The sequence below is a fragment of the Patagioenas fasciata genome, chromosome 4 (assembly GCF_037038585.1).
Source record: "Patagioenas fasciata isolate bPatFas1 chromosome 4, bPatFas1.hap1, whole genome shotgun sequence".
Taxonomy (NCBI): domain Eukaryota; kingdom Metazoa; phylum Chordata; class Aves; order Columbiformes; family Columbidae; genus Patagioenas; species Patagioenas fasciata.
Window position 1 is genome coordinate 69,371,071 of NC_092523.1, and position 20,046 is coordinate 69,391,116.

A 20,046-nucleotide genomic window follows, 5' to 3' on the forward strand; every position below is an offset into this window, starting at 1 on the left:
GAGATAGCAGTGAAGTTGCTCAAATCTACAAAATATGAAAGCAAATTAAGGGAAAAAACCCCCATTCATTTCAAAGGGCTGTGTATAGAACAGCCTTCTGTTAAGAACCAAGGCAGGACTGCCTTCTTAACCATGTACACCCTCTCTTTACAGTTCTTGAGAAAACACGTTTACATGACAGGTCATTTTTTACTGAAGAGCTGAATGACAGTGGGGAGAGCCAGAGCAGCCCCACATTTCTTTGCTTTGTTGACTTCAGGAAGCAGCAGGAGCCAGCAGCTGCTACTGGGTGCAGGGTAAGGCAGAACACTAGTTGCCTGCCCTGAAAAGTAAGCAGCGCTTTTCCCTATCTACCAATCACTTGTAGCCTAGGGAAGCAGAGAAGTCATTTCAGTAATTTCAGCAGGCTTTACATGAGGTCACCTATTCTAACTCAGCCCTTTTTACTCCAAATATAATTTCATTCAGGTCAAGGAGCTGGGTAACATGGTTAGTAGTGATTTGCCATATCACTTGTATGATGCCCATGCTCATATTGCTTCAGCCAAGAGGCTCAATAATGCTCATACAGAATGGAAATTTCTTTAAATCCTACATTTATCTTCTCCATGTGATTAAATGTCATCTGTAAAAGTACCTGCATCATATCTTTATTTGCATGCAAGAACCAGCTAAATCTGCAACTGATGTCATGACACACTTCCATAGCCTACAGCTTCAAGATTTGTTTATATTTTGTAGGCTAGCCATTCAGATGTTTTTCATTTTTAGTGTTGTTTTATTACTTGCAATGAGCAATTGTAACAATAAAATAAGGATCGATGCAAAACCATGTCCATATCAACCATAAAAATGGATTATTTGCAGTATTTAGGTGAGAGATTATTCTTGTTTGTTTATTAAGTTGTTGATACACTCTGATGGTTTTGCAATGAATAACACAACAGTGCAGTCTGTGATGACAGAATGGCCTTCTCCGTATTTGGTCTTTCATTATTTATAATAGGAATGAAATCTGTTAAAATGAATCCAGTTTGTTTGTTAATAGAAGAGCTTCTAAGTGAGGTTTGTTATCCACCCAAGGGAGAGGAAGAAGAGGAGGAAAAAAAAAACAAACAAAAAAAAGAGGTATAGAAAAGAGTGTATTACTAGAGTACATGAAGGTGTCTTCAGGCTACACCTGGTGTATTTAGCGTACAATTCAAGGGAAGGTGCTGGGAAAATTGAACCCGGGAGTCTGAGTGCTCTATGGAGCATAAGCTCAGCAGGATCATTACAGGACTAAAAGAGCAAGCTTTTCTGGCCAGGGCATGCCTCAGAGAAGGTAAAAGGGCTGCCTGAATGTTGGGAACTAAGTCAGTCTGATGAGCACTTGTTTTCCAAAACAAGGCTTAGAAAGCCTGTCAGAAAGGGAGCCTGGTTACATTGATCTCAATAGGAAAATGCAGGGCCATACTGCACCAAGGAAGGGTGACAGGGCCCTTTCAAGACAGGGTAATAAAGAGAATGCTAATTCCTTGCCATTGAGCTATATCTTAAAAGAGGGTCATCATAGCATTTCAAGGACTGACTTGTGCAGGTTGGAATATATATATAACAGCTCAGGTACAGAAACTGCTTTCGTTGATTTCCACTTAACACAAATACTTTGTTTCAAATATCATACAAGGTATCTCCTATTGAAAACATTAATATTGCTGAGAACCACTTGCTGGTGTATTCTTCCATATCGGATTTTCCTTGGCAAGCCTGCAAAATAACACCTAATAAATAGATGGCTTCTGCTAGACATTTCTTCATTCTGTTTTGTACTTCTCTGGTACAGGTAAGGACATGTACCCAGGGCAAGGTGCACTCTTTCTGTAGAAAAGATAATTTTGCAGCATTCTCCCAGTTGATGTTATTTCCTTATGTCTGTGTCCACAGCTATTGTGGTGGGGAGGGGGAATTCTTGCCAGAACAGTTTTCTATATTATTATTGCCTTCTCTGGATCCTTTTCAATTTAAAAAAAAGTTGTTGCTGTGTTATCGTATAGTACAACGGGGTCATACCCGTGCTAGTGAGAAAGCTGTACTGGGCTATTTAAAATAGGTTGGAAGACAAATCAGTGCATATTTCCAACTTGATCTGTTATTACTCTTCATCTGTTATTACTCTTGTTATTATCCACATTTAAACTGCTGTGGCATTTTCTCTACTCCTGTTGTAGCCAACTCGCTAAGCACACCTTATGAGCCTATGTAACCTTACCTAAGTAACCTAACCTGCTAGATTGAGTGCATTTTTGAGCAGAAGGATGGGATTCTGTTGAACCTCCTCCAGCAAGTGTTGGTTATATTCCCTGGGAGAGGGGTATCTTGATGAGGGTCCTGTAAGCACAATGGTCAAATTTGGAAAAGTACTTCTCAGGTGGTTGAGCTTTGGCTCAGCATCATGGGAGGGCCTGCAGTGGCATTGATGCAGAGGGGGCTTGAAAGGGGAGATACCACCCCCTTTGCTGCCTTGTCCTGGCTGAACACGGACGCACTGGGTGCGGCAGGAGCCCAGCCTCAGGCAGAAAGCCGTGCACCTGCTGCACAAGCTCTTTTATTTCACAGAATCACAGAATGTTAAGGATTGGAAGGGATCTCGAAAGATCAGCTAGTCTAATCCCCCTGCCAGAGCAGGAACACCTAGATGAGGCTACACAGAAATGTGTCCAGGCGGGTTTTTAATGTCTCCAGAGCAGGAGACTCCACAACCTCCCTGGGCAGCCTGTTCCAGTGCTCCGTCACCCTCAGGATCTGATCCCAGCCTGACACAAGGTTGGCTGGGCAGTTTCAGCTCTCACCTTGGGCATTCCGAGCCACCGGGCACGACGCTCAGCGGCCGCGGGGTGTCGGAGGGGATGGTGTCGGAGGGCGCCGCCGGGAGTCCGCCCGCCCCGGCGCAGAAAACCGTTTAACGGTCGTCCCGCTCCGCAACAGCGGGCGCGTTAGCAGCGCGCGCGAGGAGGGGGGCGAGGCGGACTCGCGCTGCACTGTGATTGGCTGTCGCCCCGCCCGGCGGCCAGCTGGCCGCGGCACTCGGCGGAGGCTGCGGGCGCCGCCGTGAAGTTTGCGGGCGAGCGGGCGGGGCTGGTGGCGCTGCCCCACCCCCATCCCCGGCGGGCTGCTCACGGCCCTGCGCGCCCCTGCACCTTCTTCCCCGTGGTGGGCTTCGCCCTGCGCCCTGTCTGAGCAAGGCGGCCCGGCAATGGCGGGGCGCGGGCGGCGGCGCTGAAGGGTGAGCGGGGCGGGCGGCACCATGCCGTCTTTGAACATCACCCCGGAGCAATTCGCGCAGCTCCTGCGGGACAACAACGTAACGCGGGAGCAGTTCATCGCCCTCTACGGGCTGCAGCCTCTGGTGTACATCCCGGAGCTGCCGGGGCGCACGAAGGTGGCCTTCGTCCTCATCTGCGTGCTCATCTTCGCCCTGGCGCTCTTCGGCAACTGCCTGGTGCTCTACGTGGTGACCCGCAGCAAAGCCATGAGGACCGTCACCAACATCTTCATCTGCTCCCTGGCGCTGAGCGACCTCCTCATCGCCTTCTTCTGCGTCCCCTTCACCATGCTGCAGAACATCTCCTCCAACTGGCTCGGCGGTGGGTGCCGGGGCCGGGGCGGGCGGTCCCGGGTCGTTACGGGCTCGGCGACCGCCGGGGGAGGGTGGGAGAACGGGCGGTGAGGCGCAGCGGTGGAGCTGCGCTTGTGACCATGGAGCCACTAGGAGCCCCGCACCCTTTCGTGAGGGACCCCCGGGGTGTCGGTGTTCCCCGCCGTGAGCCCCGGGCAGCCTCGGCCGTTGGGGCTGGTCCTGCACTGGGCTCCGCGCTCGTACAGCGCTAAAAGTCTTCGGTGGAAACTTGGAACGCCTGCTCTCTCTAGAGCCGCTGGTCGCGTTCGGTGTATTTTTATCTCAGGACTGAGGCGTTCTCTCCAGGTGTGTAGTTCAGTAACCTCAGCCTGCCGTCAGCTGCTTTTCCACACGGTTAAATAACTCTATACCGCTCCCTCGGGTTATGTTCAACCTAGTGCACTTTCATGCTTTTGTTCGTTAGAAGTTGCAGTATGTGTGTGTGTGAGAGAAGCTGTACGTTGTGTGGTGCTGAAGACATAGTCTTGCAGTACTGTCTCTTTTCTTTTTTCTCGAAGTAATGAAATCTGTCTGGCAAGTGAAAGAGCGTTCAATCTTTATTCAGTTTAAGTTCATCCAAGAGCAGTCCACTCGGAGTCAGACCTCCTTAATCTTTCATGAGGGGAAAAATAATGTGTCCTTGGAGAATTAAGGGAGTGAGAGAACATGCAGGATTTATGTTGAAATGATGCATTATTTTTAAGATATGCTCATATCCTGGGAATTATGTTGTATTCCTTTTGAAGAGCTTTGGGCAAGACCTTCCTGATGCCTAGAAAGAACTATTATTTATTTCTTTTTTATGCATCTCAGTTCCAAATTAGTAACATAGCAAAAAGTCAAAGGTGAAGTAACACTAGAAATCGTGTTTCTCTTCCTTTTCTTGGTCTTAAAACAACGTTTGACAGGCTTAAGTGGAAAAATAAAAGGGACAGTTTTGCAGCAAGCAGCAAACATCATCTTATACAACCACAAATTGAAATATTTTTCAGAATACTTCAGTATGAACAGAAAGGATGTTCATAAAGTGACCCCATCATGTTTCAATTTCCAAGGCTTCCTGTGCTTCTGTTGTTGGGAGACAGTGAAGGAGATTACCTTCAGAACATGGAGATTTGATTCTAATACATCTTGTGGATTAGAATGCAGGATGGAAATTGACAGGTCAGAAGAGACTTGAAAAGCACATGGATACCTAATCCAATGAAAATTTGGATTCATTTTTGGTCTGAAAAACAGGAACTCCCTGGGAGAAGTTACGAATACAAAACTCTAGGAGCTACTGATAATAAGGACAACTGTTTCATTTTCTTATGATCTGTCTTTTGGGGAAAGTAACCACTACCTTAAGACAGCACAGATGTTGAACCCCAGAACTAATAAGTATTTGTAAATAAAAAATATAAAATAAGTTGATCGCTATACTGTTATGCCTTCCTTTAGATGGTGGTAGTTCCAGTTCTTCTTGCTCAAAGAATAGAGCAGAAAGTTCCTGGTGGCATCAAGAGATACCACATACATGGATGAGGACTGGATAACTTTCCCTAAAGATAAGAGGTGTGATTCTTCTTACTTGTAAGGGAGACCCTGGTCTGTCAGTTTGACCACACATCTGATCAGAATCAACTGAAAGTTATGTGGGATGAAGGCTCCACCTGAGGTGAATTATGGGAGATATGGCACAGACATGCGGAACAGTATGGGGAGACTACATTTTTGTTTACCTTCTGTTACTGAGGATGCTTGACAAAAATCTAGAAGTACTAAGCATAAAAGGTCTAGCATAGTTGCAACAAACATCTTCACATATTTAGTAGCTGAATACTTTAAAGTATATTGTTTTGTGTGTTTTACTGTACTTTTTGTTTACTCTCATTGCTATGGTAGATTGTCTTCAGTACAAGCAGATCCATAGGTCCCATTGACTTTGATAGCAGTCTTTGTGGTCCTGTTAAGATAATTAGCTTTAACTAACACAGTATCAGGAGGACATAGTAAATAACATAATTGATGTATGTTACCCTTCACTGTTGTGTGTGTGTGTATATAGTAAAATTCAGGAAATAAAATTCAGAAGTAAATTGATGGTATCCCAAGGGTATATGATTCATGAGGCTTATGCTGTGAAGCATTAATTGTGATTACAGTTATACTCAAAACAGAACCTGCCAGTCTGGGAGGAGTCTTTTCCTTGCTAGTTCTGCTGATTTAATTTTCTGTTTGCCTTTGATTTTGTAGTCTGAAAAAGTTTATTCTTATCCACCTTAATGCAACATCTTTGAGCAGTGCAAGCTCCAAATCTGTTAAGAAAAGGGTGATTTGACTATGTAATATACCCTTATTGGAAAAAGTGATGTACCCTGAGATGTTTTGGAGCACTTAGTCACTTCACCTTGACTTAGCTGCACTTGCATCGCTAAAAGAAGCATCTGTACTAGGAGATGTGAACTGAGATGTGTATGCTTTGAACTTGTCTTTGATTTGGACAGCCAAAGTTTCAGAGTAGCTGTTATTTCTTAAGATATTATGGGGTGCTATCAGAAAGGATTAATTATCATTTTGGTCCCTCTAAAGTGAAGGATGAAACACTTTTACCTCAAAGGATTCGAAGTGTGCCTAGTTTAGAATAAGACTCCAAGGAAAATGTTGATAGCTGGTGATGCAAAGTAAGTTAAATTGTGGATGGTAAAGTGCTTCCTATAATAGACAGTATTTGTCAAGATTCTTTAGAAACTGAAGATTTCTTACATTTGCAGCAGTACACTTATCAGAACTTGATTAATTTCTGACAGAACTGGGAAAAACTGAAGTACTGGCATGACTTTTTCCACAGTATATTCATTAATATGTTTTAACTTCACCTGCAGTCTAGCAACTTCAGTTTCAAGAAAGTGAACTCCACCTTGCACTGTTAAATAAAGTATAGGTTACTTGAGGTGCATGGTCTAATTGCATGTACTCATCCCATATTATACCATTTTTACCTCAGCTGCTGGAATTGACTATAAATGGACTTAAACTACCATAGGTCTACTATCCAGTGCTGCACTCATACCTTTTTCTGGGCAGATGTATATATATAATGTTCTTTATCCTCTATAGGTAACACATGAGAGACTTATGCACCATGGATAGCAAACTACTAAGAACACAAAATGCCTGTATTCCCAAGAATGGATATAAAAAAAATGTATTGCTGAAGTATAAAAGACCTTTAAGGATATAATCTGTATGATGATATCAGAGAATGGCTTTGGGATTTTGCCTTTGTTATCCTGATAAAAGAGAATCGGATTTTTAAGTGAGGAACGAAATGGCTAAATTATACATATAGTCACAACATCTGACAACCGAGGCATGAAGAATTGTTTGAAGGAATACCATTTATATCTGCACCCTTCTGAATGTGTTATCATTGGGGGAAACTAATCATTGCTTGAATAAACTATGCAGTTTCCAGCAGTGCATGAGGAGTACTTTTGGGAACATCTTAGCATCTTGAAAAATAGAAGCAATTACTTATTTTCATTCCCAATAATCCTCTGCAAATTATTTTCTTTCCCCGTTGGAAATAGTCAGTATTAAACGCTACAGTGCTGTCTTCACTAACAATTTGTTGGAAGGTTTACCTTGTAGAAACTTGAAGATTTTGATACATAGTTAAGACATTAGGTAATGTATATTTTAAAATCTTACAAAAGACACGTTTCTCTACTGGGAGAATGCAAGTGAAAAATGAACAGGCAAAAGAGGAGATATATTTTCAGCAAGTCTTTCCAATAAAATAACTTGGTTTTAAACAGCTTTTAGAAAGTATTTGAAAAATATTTATCAGTTTATTTCTGATTTAGGCATATTAGATGCCTATAACTACTTCACAGATTGCAAAAAAAAACCTGAAAAAAAATAATATAATCTGATACATTCAGCATAGCCACAGGAAACTGAAGAAATTAATTAGAATCTGAGAAACAAAGTAAAGGTTTCTCAATGTCTAGTTTTAGCACAAGAAGACTTCAGTGTTGGGATCCTATCAGAACGTTTAATGTATTGGAGCTGTGTTTGTCTCTGCATTTGGAGTAGTTAGGTAGTTGTTACATATTTTGCGCAGTGTAGTATAAAAATGCCCTGGGTGTTCTCAAAGACATGGAATAAGTCTACCTGTGTGCTCTGCATTGGGGAGCAGGAAGTGGCACCTTTTTCCCTGAGCTCCATGTGTCTAGGACCTGAGTTTGGCTCTTTTAACATCCAGTAATGACCCCGAGTAGGTGGTGTTCACACAAATTTTGGAGTCAGACTCAAGAATTTAAACTTCAATTTAAGTGAGGATCTAGTTAGACTTTTCATTTGAATCAGACTAGTAAACATTGTTTTCAAGAGTAAGTCAGTGATTGCATTAATCCTGGATTTTGATCATTATGTCATGATTCCGATTTAGGGGCAAGGAAAATGCCTTTTGTTCTGAAAATGACTGGTTAACTCAAGGCTGGGATGCATATAAGCAGATAATAGAAGAGTTTCTGTTTTGAAGTCACTCACTTTTCAATCTTGTATATTGCATTTACCAAGTGATCAATCATTTTGAAGCCTGAGAGAAGAAATCTAATTTGGGTCAATTAACAGTAATACATAGGAGAAAAGAGTAGTTCATGTAGGCTGATTTATATTCTGCGAGTGAGTGACTACAACTGGGATGGCAGAGATACAACGTTGCTGTGTCAGTGGGCTTTAGATGCCAAATCCTGCTGGAACTTGAAATAAATAACTTACGTTTTTTCTATGGATAAACAATGTTTAATCCAATCTCTTGATTGTATTCTTTAAACATGTGTTCATTAGAGCATAAGCAAAACAGCGCTGGGTGCGCGGGGGATTCACTCCGCCCAACATGCACACTCTTAACAATAAGAAGTGTGTTTAAATACAGTAAGGTATTACATATTCATAATGACCCCAGGAACACCTATACATATTCATGACCTTCCCCGCTTTTTATTAAAATGAGTTTCATATAACCATCTACATATTCCCCTCCTTGACCCTCCCCTGTTGTGCCTGCGCAATGTCACTTGGTGAATTTGAGGGTCTTTAGGGGTCTTTGGATGAAGGCTCCTTCAGCTTCGTCACAGTGGACTTTTTACCTTTTGCTCATTGTGAAGAACTGGCTGGAACCCAAGCTACCAAACGGACTGAAACCGGACTGGTACCCCCTTTTTGCTGTAAATCTTGGCTATCTTGTCTCCTCAAGGTTGCAGCTGGTGCTGTAAAACTTCTTATCTCAGCATTTAATGAAGTCCTGCTTTTTTTTTAGCACAATTGGTTACATATAGCTCTAAACTAAACATTAATTACGTGGCTTAAAATGTTAGCTTGTTAGTAGGCCCTTATTATGTAGTTGCTTAACCCTTAAAATGTTAGTTCCGTCTATCAATATAACTTCCTAAACAAGTTTCATAACTTTTTACATAGAACTTAATCACCTTTTTCCTTTTTCCAGGTTCAGAGTCCGTGCCTCATTTGGTTATATCTGTAAACATTAAACATCTTAGCACGAATCACAACTGCATTTTTCACAAACTGTATGTTCTGCCTGCTTTTCTCTTTTCTCTTTTTCTTTTTTTTCCCCCCCTGCTTTTATTGTACTTCTCTTCATTGAAAGAAGAGGCAAATAATTATCTTGATTTTTTTTTTTTTTTTTTTTTTTTAACAGTGATTTAAAGGCTGTATGGATTTAAGATAAGGAATTAGTAAAGACAGAAAAAGACGATTAGCTTGGAAAAAGTGAATGATCCAGCTTCTCAAATTCTTTCTCTTGAAGGTGGCTTTGGTAATTAATGATTTAAATCAGCAGCTAAGAAGCACTGTTTTATATAAATTGAAATGTTGTCTGGAGTCTGCACTTCATAGCTATTTTTCTACAAAGGGATTGCATCTTGACAGCAATTAAAAAATATGAGGCATCTGTTTAAATGTAGTTCTTTTACAAGGTAGGAGACTACTTTTGATAAGTAAGAGGATATTTAGAATGTATGCATGTTTTAAATTTTTTTTTCTTTTGGGAAACAATCACTATTTTCTTATGTAATTTATTATATGGTTGTAATTTACTAACTATTGTGAAGTTGTTGGCTGGTAGTCGCAGTGTAACTGAAATGCAGGACAACATTGTTTTCAGCAGTTTCCTGTAGACAATGACTGTACTGTTCAAATTGATGTATCTCTCAGATTTATTTGAAGCAAGTAGATCTCATCCTTTCTTACCTCATATTTAATTCATAGATCTGAAGAGTGCATACTTCTCTGCTTCTTTATTGTTTTTCACCTTTGAAAGACAAATAGCTCAAATTGCTTTTTTCCGTCTCACAGTCGACTTACTTCTTCTGATTATTACAATTTAGGGTGTTGTTTTCTTGACAGCAGCTGTAGGTTTACGTTTATGATAGATATATCTCAATATAGCTTTTAAACATTGTTCCTAAAAGTTTTTCTTAAACCATACTTGCTTTTTCAGCGTAATTTCAGTGCTATGGAACCAAGAAACACTTCACATTCCCTTTCCTCTGTCATTAAAATGAAGTGACTTTCTTTGGCAAATGCTCCCTTTAACCAAATGCTGATTAGCTTAATAACTCAAAAAACACTATAAGGAGTGAGATTTAATCAATCTTCATTGAAACTCATTTAAGTGGGCTTTTTGTTTCTTACTTTTGTATGTTACTCTTTCACTAACTGTCATCTTTAGTTAGGATGTAAAATTATGCCTTAAAGAATTAATAAATTAATAACAAAATAAAGCCATTCAAGTGCCTTTATCATAAAAAGAAAATCCATTCTTATTTTCAGATTGGTTGGGAGATATGGAATTTCATTGTATTCTTAATCCAGTGTTGATTTATTATAGGTAAGTGTATCATGGCAAGGACATAGTACCTGATACAAATAACTGAAGTGGCTAGCAGCCATGTTAGTGGATGGAAAGAAGACTTGAATAATAATAGCTGTTAAACCATATTTTCTGTAAACCATGTGCTCAACAGTTACATTTTTATCAGCTTGGTTAGAAAAAAGGCATAAAATAGTATATTCATTTAAAGTCTTCTCTTACTCCGTGATATGTCTGAACACAAAAGTGGAAAGTAGCTTGACATGTTTTTAATGTATCAGTGTTTCACACAGCTGTTTCTTTTACCTGTCTCAGTCTTAATTTATTTTCACTGTTTAAACTATGTTCCAGCAGCGTATTTCCCTGCCTCCCTCCAGAACTTAATATGTCTTCCTTATAGTAAAAATAGTTTTTTTTTCCCTCAGTTTTTCCAGAATGAGCTTACAGCTAGCAGGCACTTGAGAATGGGGTCACATCAGTTTCTTCTTGCTGCAGGTGAAGCTTTTTTATACAAGGCAGTTAAATATTAAATGAAATGTACATACATTATTGGATCAGGAACTGGACTTCACTACTTCACTACCTGTTTCCCAAGAGTTCCTTGAAAGCCTGGCCTAGTGGACAGAAGTTTTCCTGTTCCTTGTTCCCTTCATGGAGGGTAGGATTAGTTTTTCAAAGTTTTCTGTTATTTTCTTTTGGTTTTCTATGTTTTTTATTCCCCTCCCCCCCGGGTGCCTATGGCAGCTTAAAGGTTTACTTACAATTGAATCGGATATTCTTTTCACTATTTTGAGTCTATGGATTATACCTAGGTAAAGTATAATTAATGATAAGTAAGGGAAATAATCCCAGACATTGCTGAAGTGAATAATGGATACTGAACTGTAAGGGTGTGAAGCTATAGCAACAATGAAATCTGCAGATCTGTGCTAGCTGTGCATAAATATTGTAAGAACCTATACATCTGTGGAAATACAGGCAGGAAATTGGCTCTAATTTGCACACAGTCATTAACAGAATGTGTTAATCAGGGAAGAGGGAGACTTGGAGAATGGAAAGATGATGAAGATATTGAATTTTTCCACTTATGCTAGGTCTCTTGGAGGACTTCTATAGATGTCATTTGACGGAATGATGCTTTAAGTGCCCAAGTGTACAAATAGAGTGGTATTTTAAACGAGCAAAGGAATGTATTTGCAACAGCAGAAGAGGTAAACTTTTAAACAGTTAACATGAAGACCTTCATAAAACTGGAGCATAATCTGCCAAGGTAAAAATGGTAATAAGCATCCCTGTAACTTGGCACTTTTGGAACTAGCTGATGGAAGTCTGGGTGAAAAGTGAAATAAGTCTCAGACTTATACAGACCAACAAGTATGTCCTTAGAAGTCTTGGTTTTGCAGATGTAGTGTGTACGACAGATGAATAACTGTCAAAGCTGCATTTGATTAGTAACTTAAATAGGTGACTTAGCAGTTTAGCTGTTAAAATAGATCGAATAATAGTAATCTGTTCTTGCACAATAGCACTTTAGTGATGAAGTCTATTTTTGTTTTCATGAACTACAACAGTTGCATACCTTACTTTCTGACTATTGCAGGTGCCTTTGCTTGCAAGATGGTGCCATTTGTTCAATCCACTGCTATTGTAACAGAGATTCTTACGATGACCTGCATTGCTGTGGAAAGACACCAGGGAATTGTGCATCCACTAAAAATGAAATGGCAGTACACCAATAAAAGAGCTTTCACGATGCTAGGTGAGATTTTAGGTATCTCTAGTAATTATGTGTATAGAGAAATAATCATCAATGTAGACCTGACAGAACAAAAGGCGTTGATATGACCAGTGATTCAGAGGGAGAGTTAATGGTAAGCCTTGTGATGTTTATAAAATAGTGCCTCTGTGCATAGTAGTTACTAACCAAACCTCTCATTTTCTCAAACAAGACTCTGATAAACCTTTGCCAGGTTGCTAAAGGAATGTCACAGCTGTAAATGGTCCTTCCATTGTGATATGAAGACAATATATAGTACATAGTGTTGCTCATGCAAATTAAGTTGCTTTTACGCATGCATACCAATAAACGAAGGTAACTTGTAACAAAAGAAGCTGATAACAAAAGAGCATGCTGTTATTGATGTGAATGTTGACTGATGTATGCCTTATATGCAAAACTTTGTTTTTTATTCAAATTGTCTACTTTGCCTGACTTTTTAAAGATGAAGCTGTTAAACAGTTCATACCAGAACTTATGCTGCTTGTTGTACAAAATATTAAAAATGTGTTTGTTTACAGGTGTAGTCTGGTTGCTGGCAGTTATTGTTGGATCACCGATGTGGCATGTGCAACGCCTTGAGGTATGTTAGGTGAAATGGAAATTCATGTTTTAAACTCAGTCCTTGCTGGACCTTTTTGTGCCTTTAGTAATGAGACTGAATAAACTCCAGAGAAATGGGAGTGGGATAAGAGAAGTGAAGCTTTGATTCTGTGTGACAGCATGAGAAAGGCTAAGGATTAGGACTTCCATGCACTGGAAGGACGACTACCACCAGCAACTAGTCATGTTTACCCTCTCCAATTATGTCAAAGAGCACTCATTGCACCTCTAACTTTTATTGTGGCTTACACTTGCTTTATAGGTGCACTGGCACACAGCAGTGTAGGGCTTAGATTAGTGTTTCAGGATGACATAGTGTTTCCTGAGATTTTGAACAGTGTCTGGTTTAAAATCTAATTAGCTGCCCATTATAGTTTAAGCAGTTACTGTATGCTTTTGGAGAGAAAAAAAAAAAAAGGCTTGTCAGAATCAACTGCTTGTGAATTTTTATGTTAACAAATATTTTTTTAAAGTGAATAATATGTGAGGTTTCTGTATACCCGTCTTGCAAAGTACATAGCCATGGTCTCTTTTGAAAATCCAAATTAAAAAAAAAAGGTTTTGAGAAGGAATGCAAATCAGAACATTTCTTGACCTCTCTTTGTCAACTTGGATCACCCAACACTTGATATGGAAAATGCTTGGAAGAATTTTGTCACTTGGATAAGTCCCTCTGTTGAGCTTTGGTTGTTGTATTAAGAGCAAGGAATATTTGACTGTGCTTGGTTTTTACACTTGGAGTAAACACTGTATTGACTCACATCCTTTATACTTGTTACAGGTTAAATATGACTTTCTGTATGAAAAAGTCTATGTTTGTTGCTTAGAAGAATGGACCAGTCCGATTTATCAGAAGATTTATACAACCTTTATTCTTGTTATACTCTTTCTTCTTCCATTGATATTGATGCTTTTTTTGTACACTAAGATTGGTTATGAACTCTGGATCAAGAAAAGAGTAGGAGATGCTTCAGTTCTTCAGACCATTCATGGGAATGAAATGTCTAAAATATCAAGGTGTGTAAAGTAAAATACAATTGGAACTTTGACTTCTATAAAGCATTTTTTTTTCCCTGGCAGTTCTTGAAAACCAGTATAAAAGAAAAAAGATCTAACCTTATCCTTTGGGAAGCCTACAAACATGGACCAGATTTTTAAAGCTAGCTAGTTATTTAACACTCAGATATCCAATTTAAGACCACTGAAACAAGTTGTTTTCTTCAAAGTATATTGTAGCCACACCTTGAAACTCAAACCCTTTCCATAAAGCTCAAATTATACATTGTGAAATGCTTGTTTTTAAAAAGTGTAGACGATGAGTTAGAAGATGACTTAGGGAAAATGCTGCTACATTATTTCTCTATGTTCTATGGAAAGTTCCTTTTATAATTCTGAGACTGTGCACACTGCTTTATGGTCCTATTATAAGTTAAAAAAAAAAAAAAAAAGAATTAGTTTAAAAACTACTTTGATACAGTTTATATAGCTTCTGAAGAGTTTTGAGTGTTCTCAGATAGGTTTGTGTGAGACTATCCAGATGGTAACTCTCTGAAAAGTTATAAAAATCAGCAATTATCTACTTTGCTATTTAGCACTAAATGTGTTCTACCCTTAATATTGCCTCGTGTTTTTTCCTTTCATTTGGCAAACTGATCTGTTGCCTGATGTGCTAGAAACCTCTGACAGTTTTGCTCATTGAGGAGAGTATCACCTTAAGCATTGACTTTAAGCTGCTTGTCAGTTTTCTCCTTAAAGTGATTCTTTAGATATTTGTCTAACAAAGTGCCTAAGGAAGTGGACCCTGCAAATCAAAACTGAAAGATGGTGCAATTTCACAAGAGTTAAGGTGACATGTAATTTTTGGGCTACTCCTCAGCTTATTTTCACACAGTGGGGAGAAGATCTTGTAATTGCTACCAGTGATGTGTTGCTACTTTAGCTAAAGTGAGAGATCCATCTTGGGATCTTTAAATGCAGTTATATAAATTATATATATCCGATGATGCCAATAAATTCATGTATATCTTGAATTTGTGAGATATGCTAGTGGAGGCAGGGAGTATATTTCTTGCTGTTACTCCAGCTTTTCACCCACCAGCAAAGGCTGGATGTTTCAGGTGTAGTTTCATTTACTTGCTGTGAAATTCTCTATGTCATCGGGTGCTGCATGTGTGGTCAGTGCTTCCAGTTCTATGAAAACTCTTGTTTTTTGAGCTATTAATGGAATTTCATGTGGCTTTGGTTTGTATCCCCATCTCCCTTACCCACCCCCTTGTATTGGAATTGTGTCTGCTTGAATGGAGTGAAAATGTCTGGCAAGATATGCTAGATGTCATTGCTTGCTACAGCTGCAAAGTGCATTGCTTTCACAAAAGAGAGAAATAAAAGGTGTTAATTTACGTACTAGATTTATACGATGCTGCTTTTTTGTTGTTGTTGTTGTTTAAAATGGAATTGTGTACTTCTGAGCATTCTTTCGGGGTTTTATTGCAACCATCAGAACACATTTGCAGACCTAACTTGATGAGACATATATAGCTAGCAGTCGTTTCAGTATGGAATGTCTTGATGCAATTTCAGGAAGAAGAAGCGAGCGATTGTAATGATGGTAACAGTGGTGTTTCTTTTTGCGGTCTGTTGGGCCCCTTTCCACGTGATCCACATGATGATAGAATACAGTGAGTATCTGCCATGTGTCATACAATAAAACCTTTCTTAATTTTTTTTTATAATGGAACTACGGGTTTTGAAAAACTGAGGCTGCTACAACATTTAGCTATAGAACACCTTCTGCTAGCAAAGGCAAATGTTTTGCTTATGAGTCCTGAATCACTGTTTTGTAATATAGATACGTAGCCAACAACAGATAAATTATGCTGAAGTCTGCAATAGACAGATCTGCATTTTCTGTAAGAAAATGACTATGTTTCAAAAAACCTCTTGTTGGATGTATTGTTCGGGAGATACCATATAGCTGAGATACACTTGTGTGTGAGCCACATCTTCTGTTCCGTGAATAAAAAACCATAATTTTGTTTGGCTGTAAAGCTTACTGGCCTTCATTGCAGGGTGGATGGGAGGGAATCCAAGCTTTATGAGCTCTTTTAGAACGTAAACCCTTCAGAACAGAGATTGTCATTACTTCTGAATTTGTACAGCACATAATCCAGTCCTGTAAAGGAGGTTTACTAGGCATTGTAAGACTCAGGAAAATGCAAGACCTGAATGCTGGGATAGTGAGGATATATCTGTGGATTCTTTTTCTTTCTATGTCTGTCATACTACCCTCATTAGCTGAAAGTTTGAAAGTACCTGACCAGAAGCTAAAAGTTATTACCAAGTGTAAAGCCTCTTGAACAAGTAACTTTTAAATTCAAATTTAGTTTTAACTTCATGTATGAGCACTTCTATGTACATCTACCTAAGATGCCATACTGTTTTGGGTTAAACTGCTAGGAAATATTTGTCTTTTCACCTACGCTGGATCTAATGAGGTAATCATATTGGAAATTTAAATACTGGACATCATAGTGATAATACACAACTAATCCAGTTGAACTACTATGCTCTGGACTGCATAGTAGCTTGGAAATGTCCTCTATGCTTGTTATCTTTCCTTTTTGCTACGTGCCCTATTGTCTGGGGTCTTGTACTGTTCATCTCCCATCTCTTGCCAGGAGACTCTTATAGTATGTTGGACTATGCAGCTGGCAATGTGTAGAAAGTTCAAAATAGCTGTTGTACTCTACTTGCAAAAGACAGCACCTGCCTCTTTACCTTCTATCAGAAGCAAGGTCATAGCAGAGAAATTGGTAGTGCTGCAGCCAGTCAGCTGAACAAAATTACACTGATGCCTTGTCAGAATCAGAAATGCAGAAGCTGTAACTATTAAAGTTGTCTGGATTGTCCCATGTTAAGATTGTCCGTAACACTCCACAAACTTTGTTTATATAATATTTTTTTCTCTTTTCATTGCTGATTTCAGGGATCATTTCAGGTGCTGCAAGGTCTTTATTTTATGTGCCGTGTAAACTTTTGTGTGATACTACTGATTAAAAGTTTGGTAGCTAAGTGTTTGAATTAAAGCAATTCATGGTCTTCTGTGATAAGAATGATTAAAAAGTGGGAGATGGAGCCAAGCAGATGCAGTTTTACTCTGAGGTGGCCTGTGCTAATACAGAAAGAAGCAATGTGTGACAAGATAGGGATTGGTGTTTATGGTGTTATGGCAAGTTTTTGGCTCATAAATTGTCTCTTTTGCACTATTTTGTCCTTCTTTACATATATACAGAGCAGGACTGCGTGGTAGATCTTGATCTTGCCTTGCTGATAAAATCGTATTGTTAAGAACCTCCAGCAAGGTCTTTTGTGATGTTAAACAAAAGCTTGTGATGCTGGACTGGATATAAATGGGCTAAGTAGTGGGTATTTATGCCATTATGTGCTTACAGCATCTTTCCTTTTTCCTTTCCAGGTAACTTTGAAAAGGAACATGATGATGTGACAGTGAAAATGATCTTTGCAATTGTCCAAATCATAGGATTCTTCAATTCTATTTGCAACCCTATCGTGTATGCTTTCATGAATGAAAACTTTAAGAAAAATTTTCTGTCTGCCATCTGCTTCTGCGTTGTCAAAGAAAATGCATCACCAACCAGGCAATTTGGGAACTCGGGGATTACTATGAGACAGCAAAAGGCGAGTGTTTCTCAAAGAGATCCCATTGACTCAGATGAAGCCAGGAGGGAGGCGTTCAGCGATGGCAACATTGAAGTCAAGTTCTGTGATCAGCCAGCTTCAAAAAGGAATTTGAAAAGGCACCTTGCCTTATTCAGTCCTGAGCTTACTGTGCATTCTGCATTAGGAAATGGACAGTAGCATCACAAAGATTTTGAGGATGGAAAAAACATTCACTTTATTTCATAATTTTGAATAAACCATTTAAAATAGTTTTCTACTCTGCATGCTGAAATGAGGGGAAAAATATTTTGTGGATTATGATAATGGTTGAGAAAATGTAATATATTTTACAAAGAGGAGGATTAAGACTATGGAAAACAATATTACTGTATGATCTCCAGGAGATAAAAGAAAAACCAAAGACAGACGAACAAAAAATCCCACAAACGTTTTTCTTCTTAAGTTTGCCCTCTCCTTTACGTAAACCAAATAGCTGTTGCTTCCTCTGTTTACTTTGCGTCTGGACATTGGCACAGTACTGTACCATACACAGCTGAGGATAGGAACTACAGAAAAAAACGCACACTTTCTTTGGGTAACTTAGACTCACGTTAGATTCCCAACATCGTCTGTAAGGTCTGCTTTCTGCAGCTCTGAAGACAGATAAACTTCAGATCCGAGTTCAGGAAAAATGCAGACTGAGATGCAATTCTAATTGGCAAAGTATATGAACGAGCCAGCCAGAATTTGGCTCTGAAAAGATTAAGATTTAAACATTGCATATATGTTCAGGTTTTGTTAACAGGAAGCATATCAGAAATTAACAATGCATGCATAATTAATGACTGTTTATACAGGTTAATTCTTGGGTACAAAATCAAATGTTAGTGTATTTCCCTGTTAACTGCATTGTTCTTGCTGAAAAATGTTGAAATTGAAAAAGTGCTGTACAAATCAAGGGTCTGCAGATGCTGGAGGTGTGATCTATATAATAAGCACTGAGTTTAACTTAGTCATGTTTGGATATAAGACTTATGGATTGAAAGTGTGGTGAACATGCGGTGTTGCCATCTTCTGGAGGCATATAAGGGCCAAATCCAGAGCCTGTTGGGACTCAACAGAAGACTTCGAGTTGAATATCGTGCTCTTTTGACTAGACACTTCTCTGCAGACATGCACAATTTTTTCTGTTTCTCCATCACGTCTTCAAAGTGGATTAATTACTGTCTAAGAACAGGGCCAATGTGCTGTTATTTTTAGGCTTCCTGGAGTTGAAATCCGTAAAAATTTTAAAATTTTTTTATCTTGGTGGGTCAAACTGAAGAATTTTAAAATCGAAGGATTCTTGCAAGTGTGGGACTGGGGAAGAAGTGTGATTCAGAGTGATATACTATGATCAGATCCCACAAAAGGGGCTTTACATAACTTGCAACACCAGCGGAGGTTAGGTTGGACCTTTAATCTGCTGTGAAATGTTGGTGCTCTTTTCTGTCATTCTTTGTCTCATCTAAGGGACTTTGGTGCTTCCTTGGCAGTAATTTTTAAGGTTCTTTTACATTGCCACTTACATGTCCTTGTAACTGAAAATTTAGTCTAAATTATCCTTGTATAAATTGGAATTAATCATCCGATCCTTCTACAATGTTTGCAAATTTCAATTGAATAAGGCATTCTGATGATGGTTTGTGACTTACCCTTTATTTACATATATATATTATTTAGACTGCATATGATATACTCATATGCAATGACAGGGGACAACTCCTGACTTGTTCTGATAACCGGTAATTCAGACCACTCTTATTTAAATAAACATATGTATTAGATAAAATAGTGATTTTGGAGAGCTATGTCTGGGTAAAACATGAGCGAGCTCAGTTTCTGTTTTAAACACTCATGCAGTCATGCCCTTGTCCATTATCTTTGAATAATGCTGTAAGAAACAGTCACAGTTTTTTGCCTGCAATTACAACTGTGGTTTCCTTTGAAGACCATTTCTCTCGTAGTTCGTATTTCATCTTTCTAGACGGTGGTCTTTTACTGGAAGTTTTCTGCCCTAGAGAACAGGGGCTCATGGAGGTTTGTTATGGTTTTCCTCCTTGGTGTAAAGTTTATCAAGCTGCTGATGAGAACTACAGGTTTTGACAGATTCTGTAACTGAAAAACACTTAAAGTTTTTCATTTATTTGCACTGCTAATTTTGATGATGGGTTTCAACAAGTATTTAACAAAAACTTGTAAGTATTTTATGGTTTTGACTTATCTGTTTCTTCTATTGTCTTATACAATGTTATGTCAATGAGTAACTGTTGTAGTATTGTATTAACTTTTTAATTAAAATTCCTTTTTTGTCATTGCTGGTACTGTGATACGCTGGGCGCATCTGCTATAAACCTCATTCTTTGAGTCCCTTTTTGTTTAAACATCCATATCAGTTTATATGTG

At 38.9% G+C, this 20,046-nt stretch overlaps 1 protein-coding gene across 1 annotated transcript; it reads left to right on the forward strand.

The window, feature by feature from the left end:
• The first annotated feature begins 3,051 nt into the window (after positions 1-3,051).
• QRFPR (pyroglutamylated RFamide peptide receptor) lies at positions 3,052-19,955 on the forward strand. Its single transcript, XM_065837772.2, has 6 exons — positions 3,052-3,626; positions 12,142-12,300; positions 12,840-12,901; positions 13,703-13,938; positions 15,502-15,599; positions 17,396-19,955. The coding sequence occupies exons 1-6, from the start codon at positions 3,287-3,289 to the stop codon at positions 17,797-17,799; spliced, it is 1,299 nt and encodes a 432-aa protein (XP_065693844.1). The 5' UTR covers positions 3,052-3,286; the 3' UTR covers positions 17,800-19,955.
• Positions 19,956-20,046: the final 91 nt, after the last annotated feature.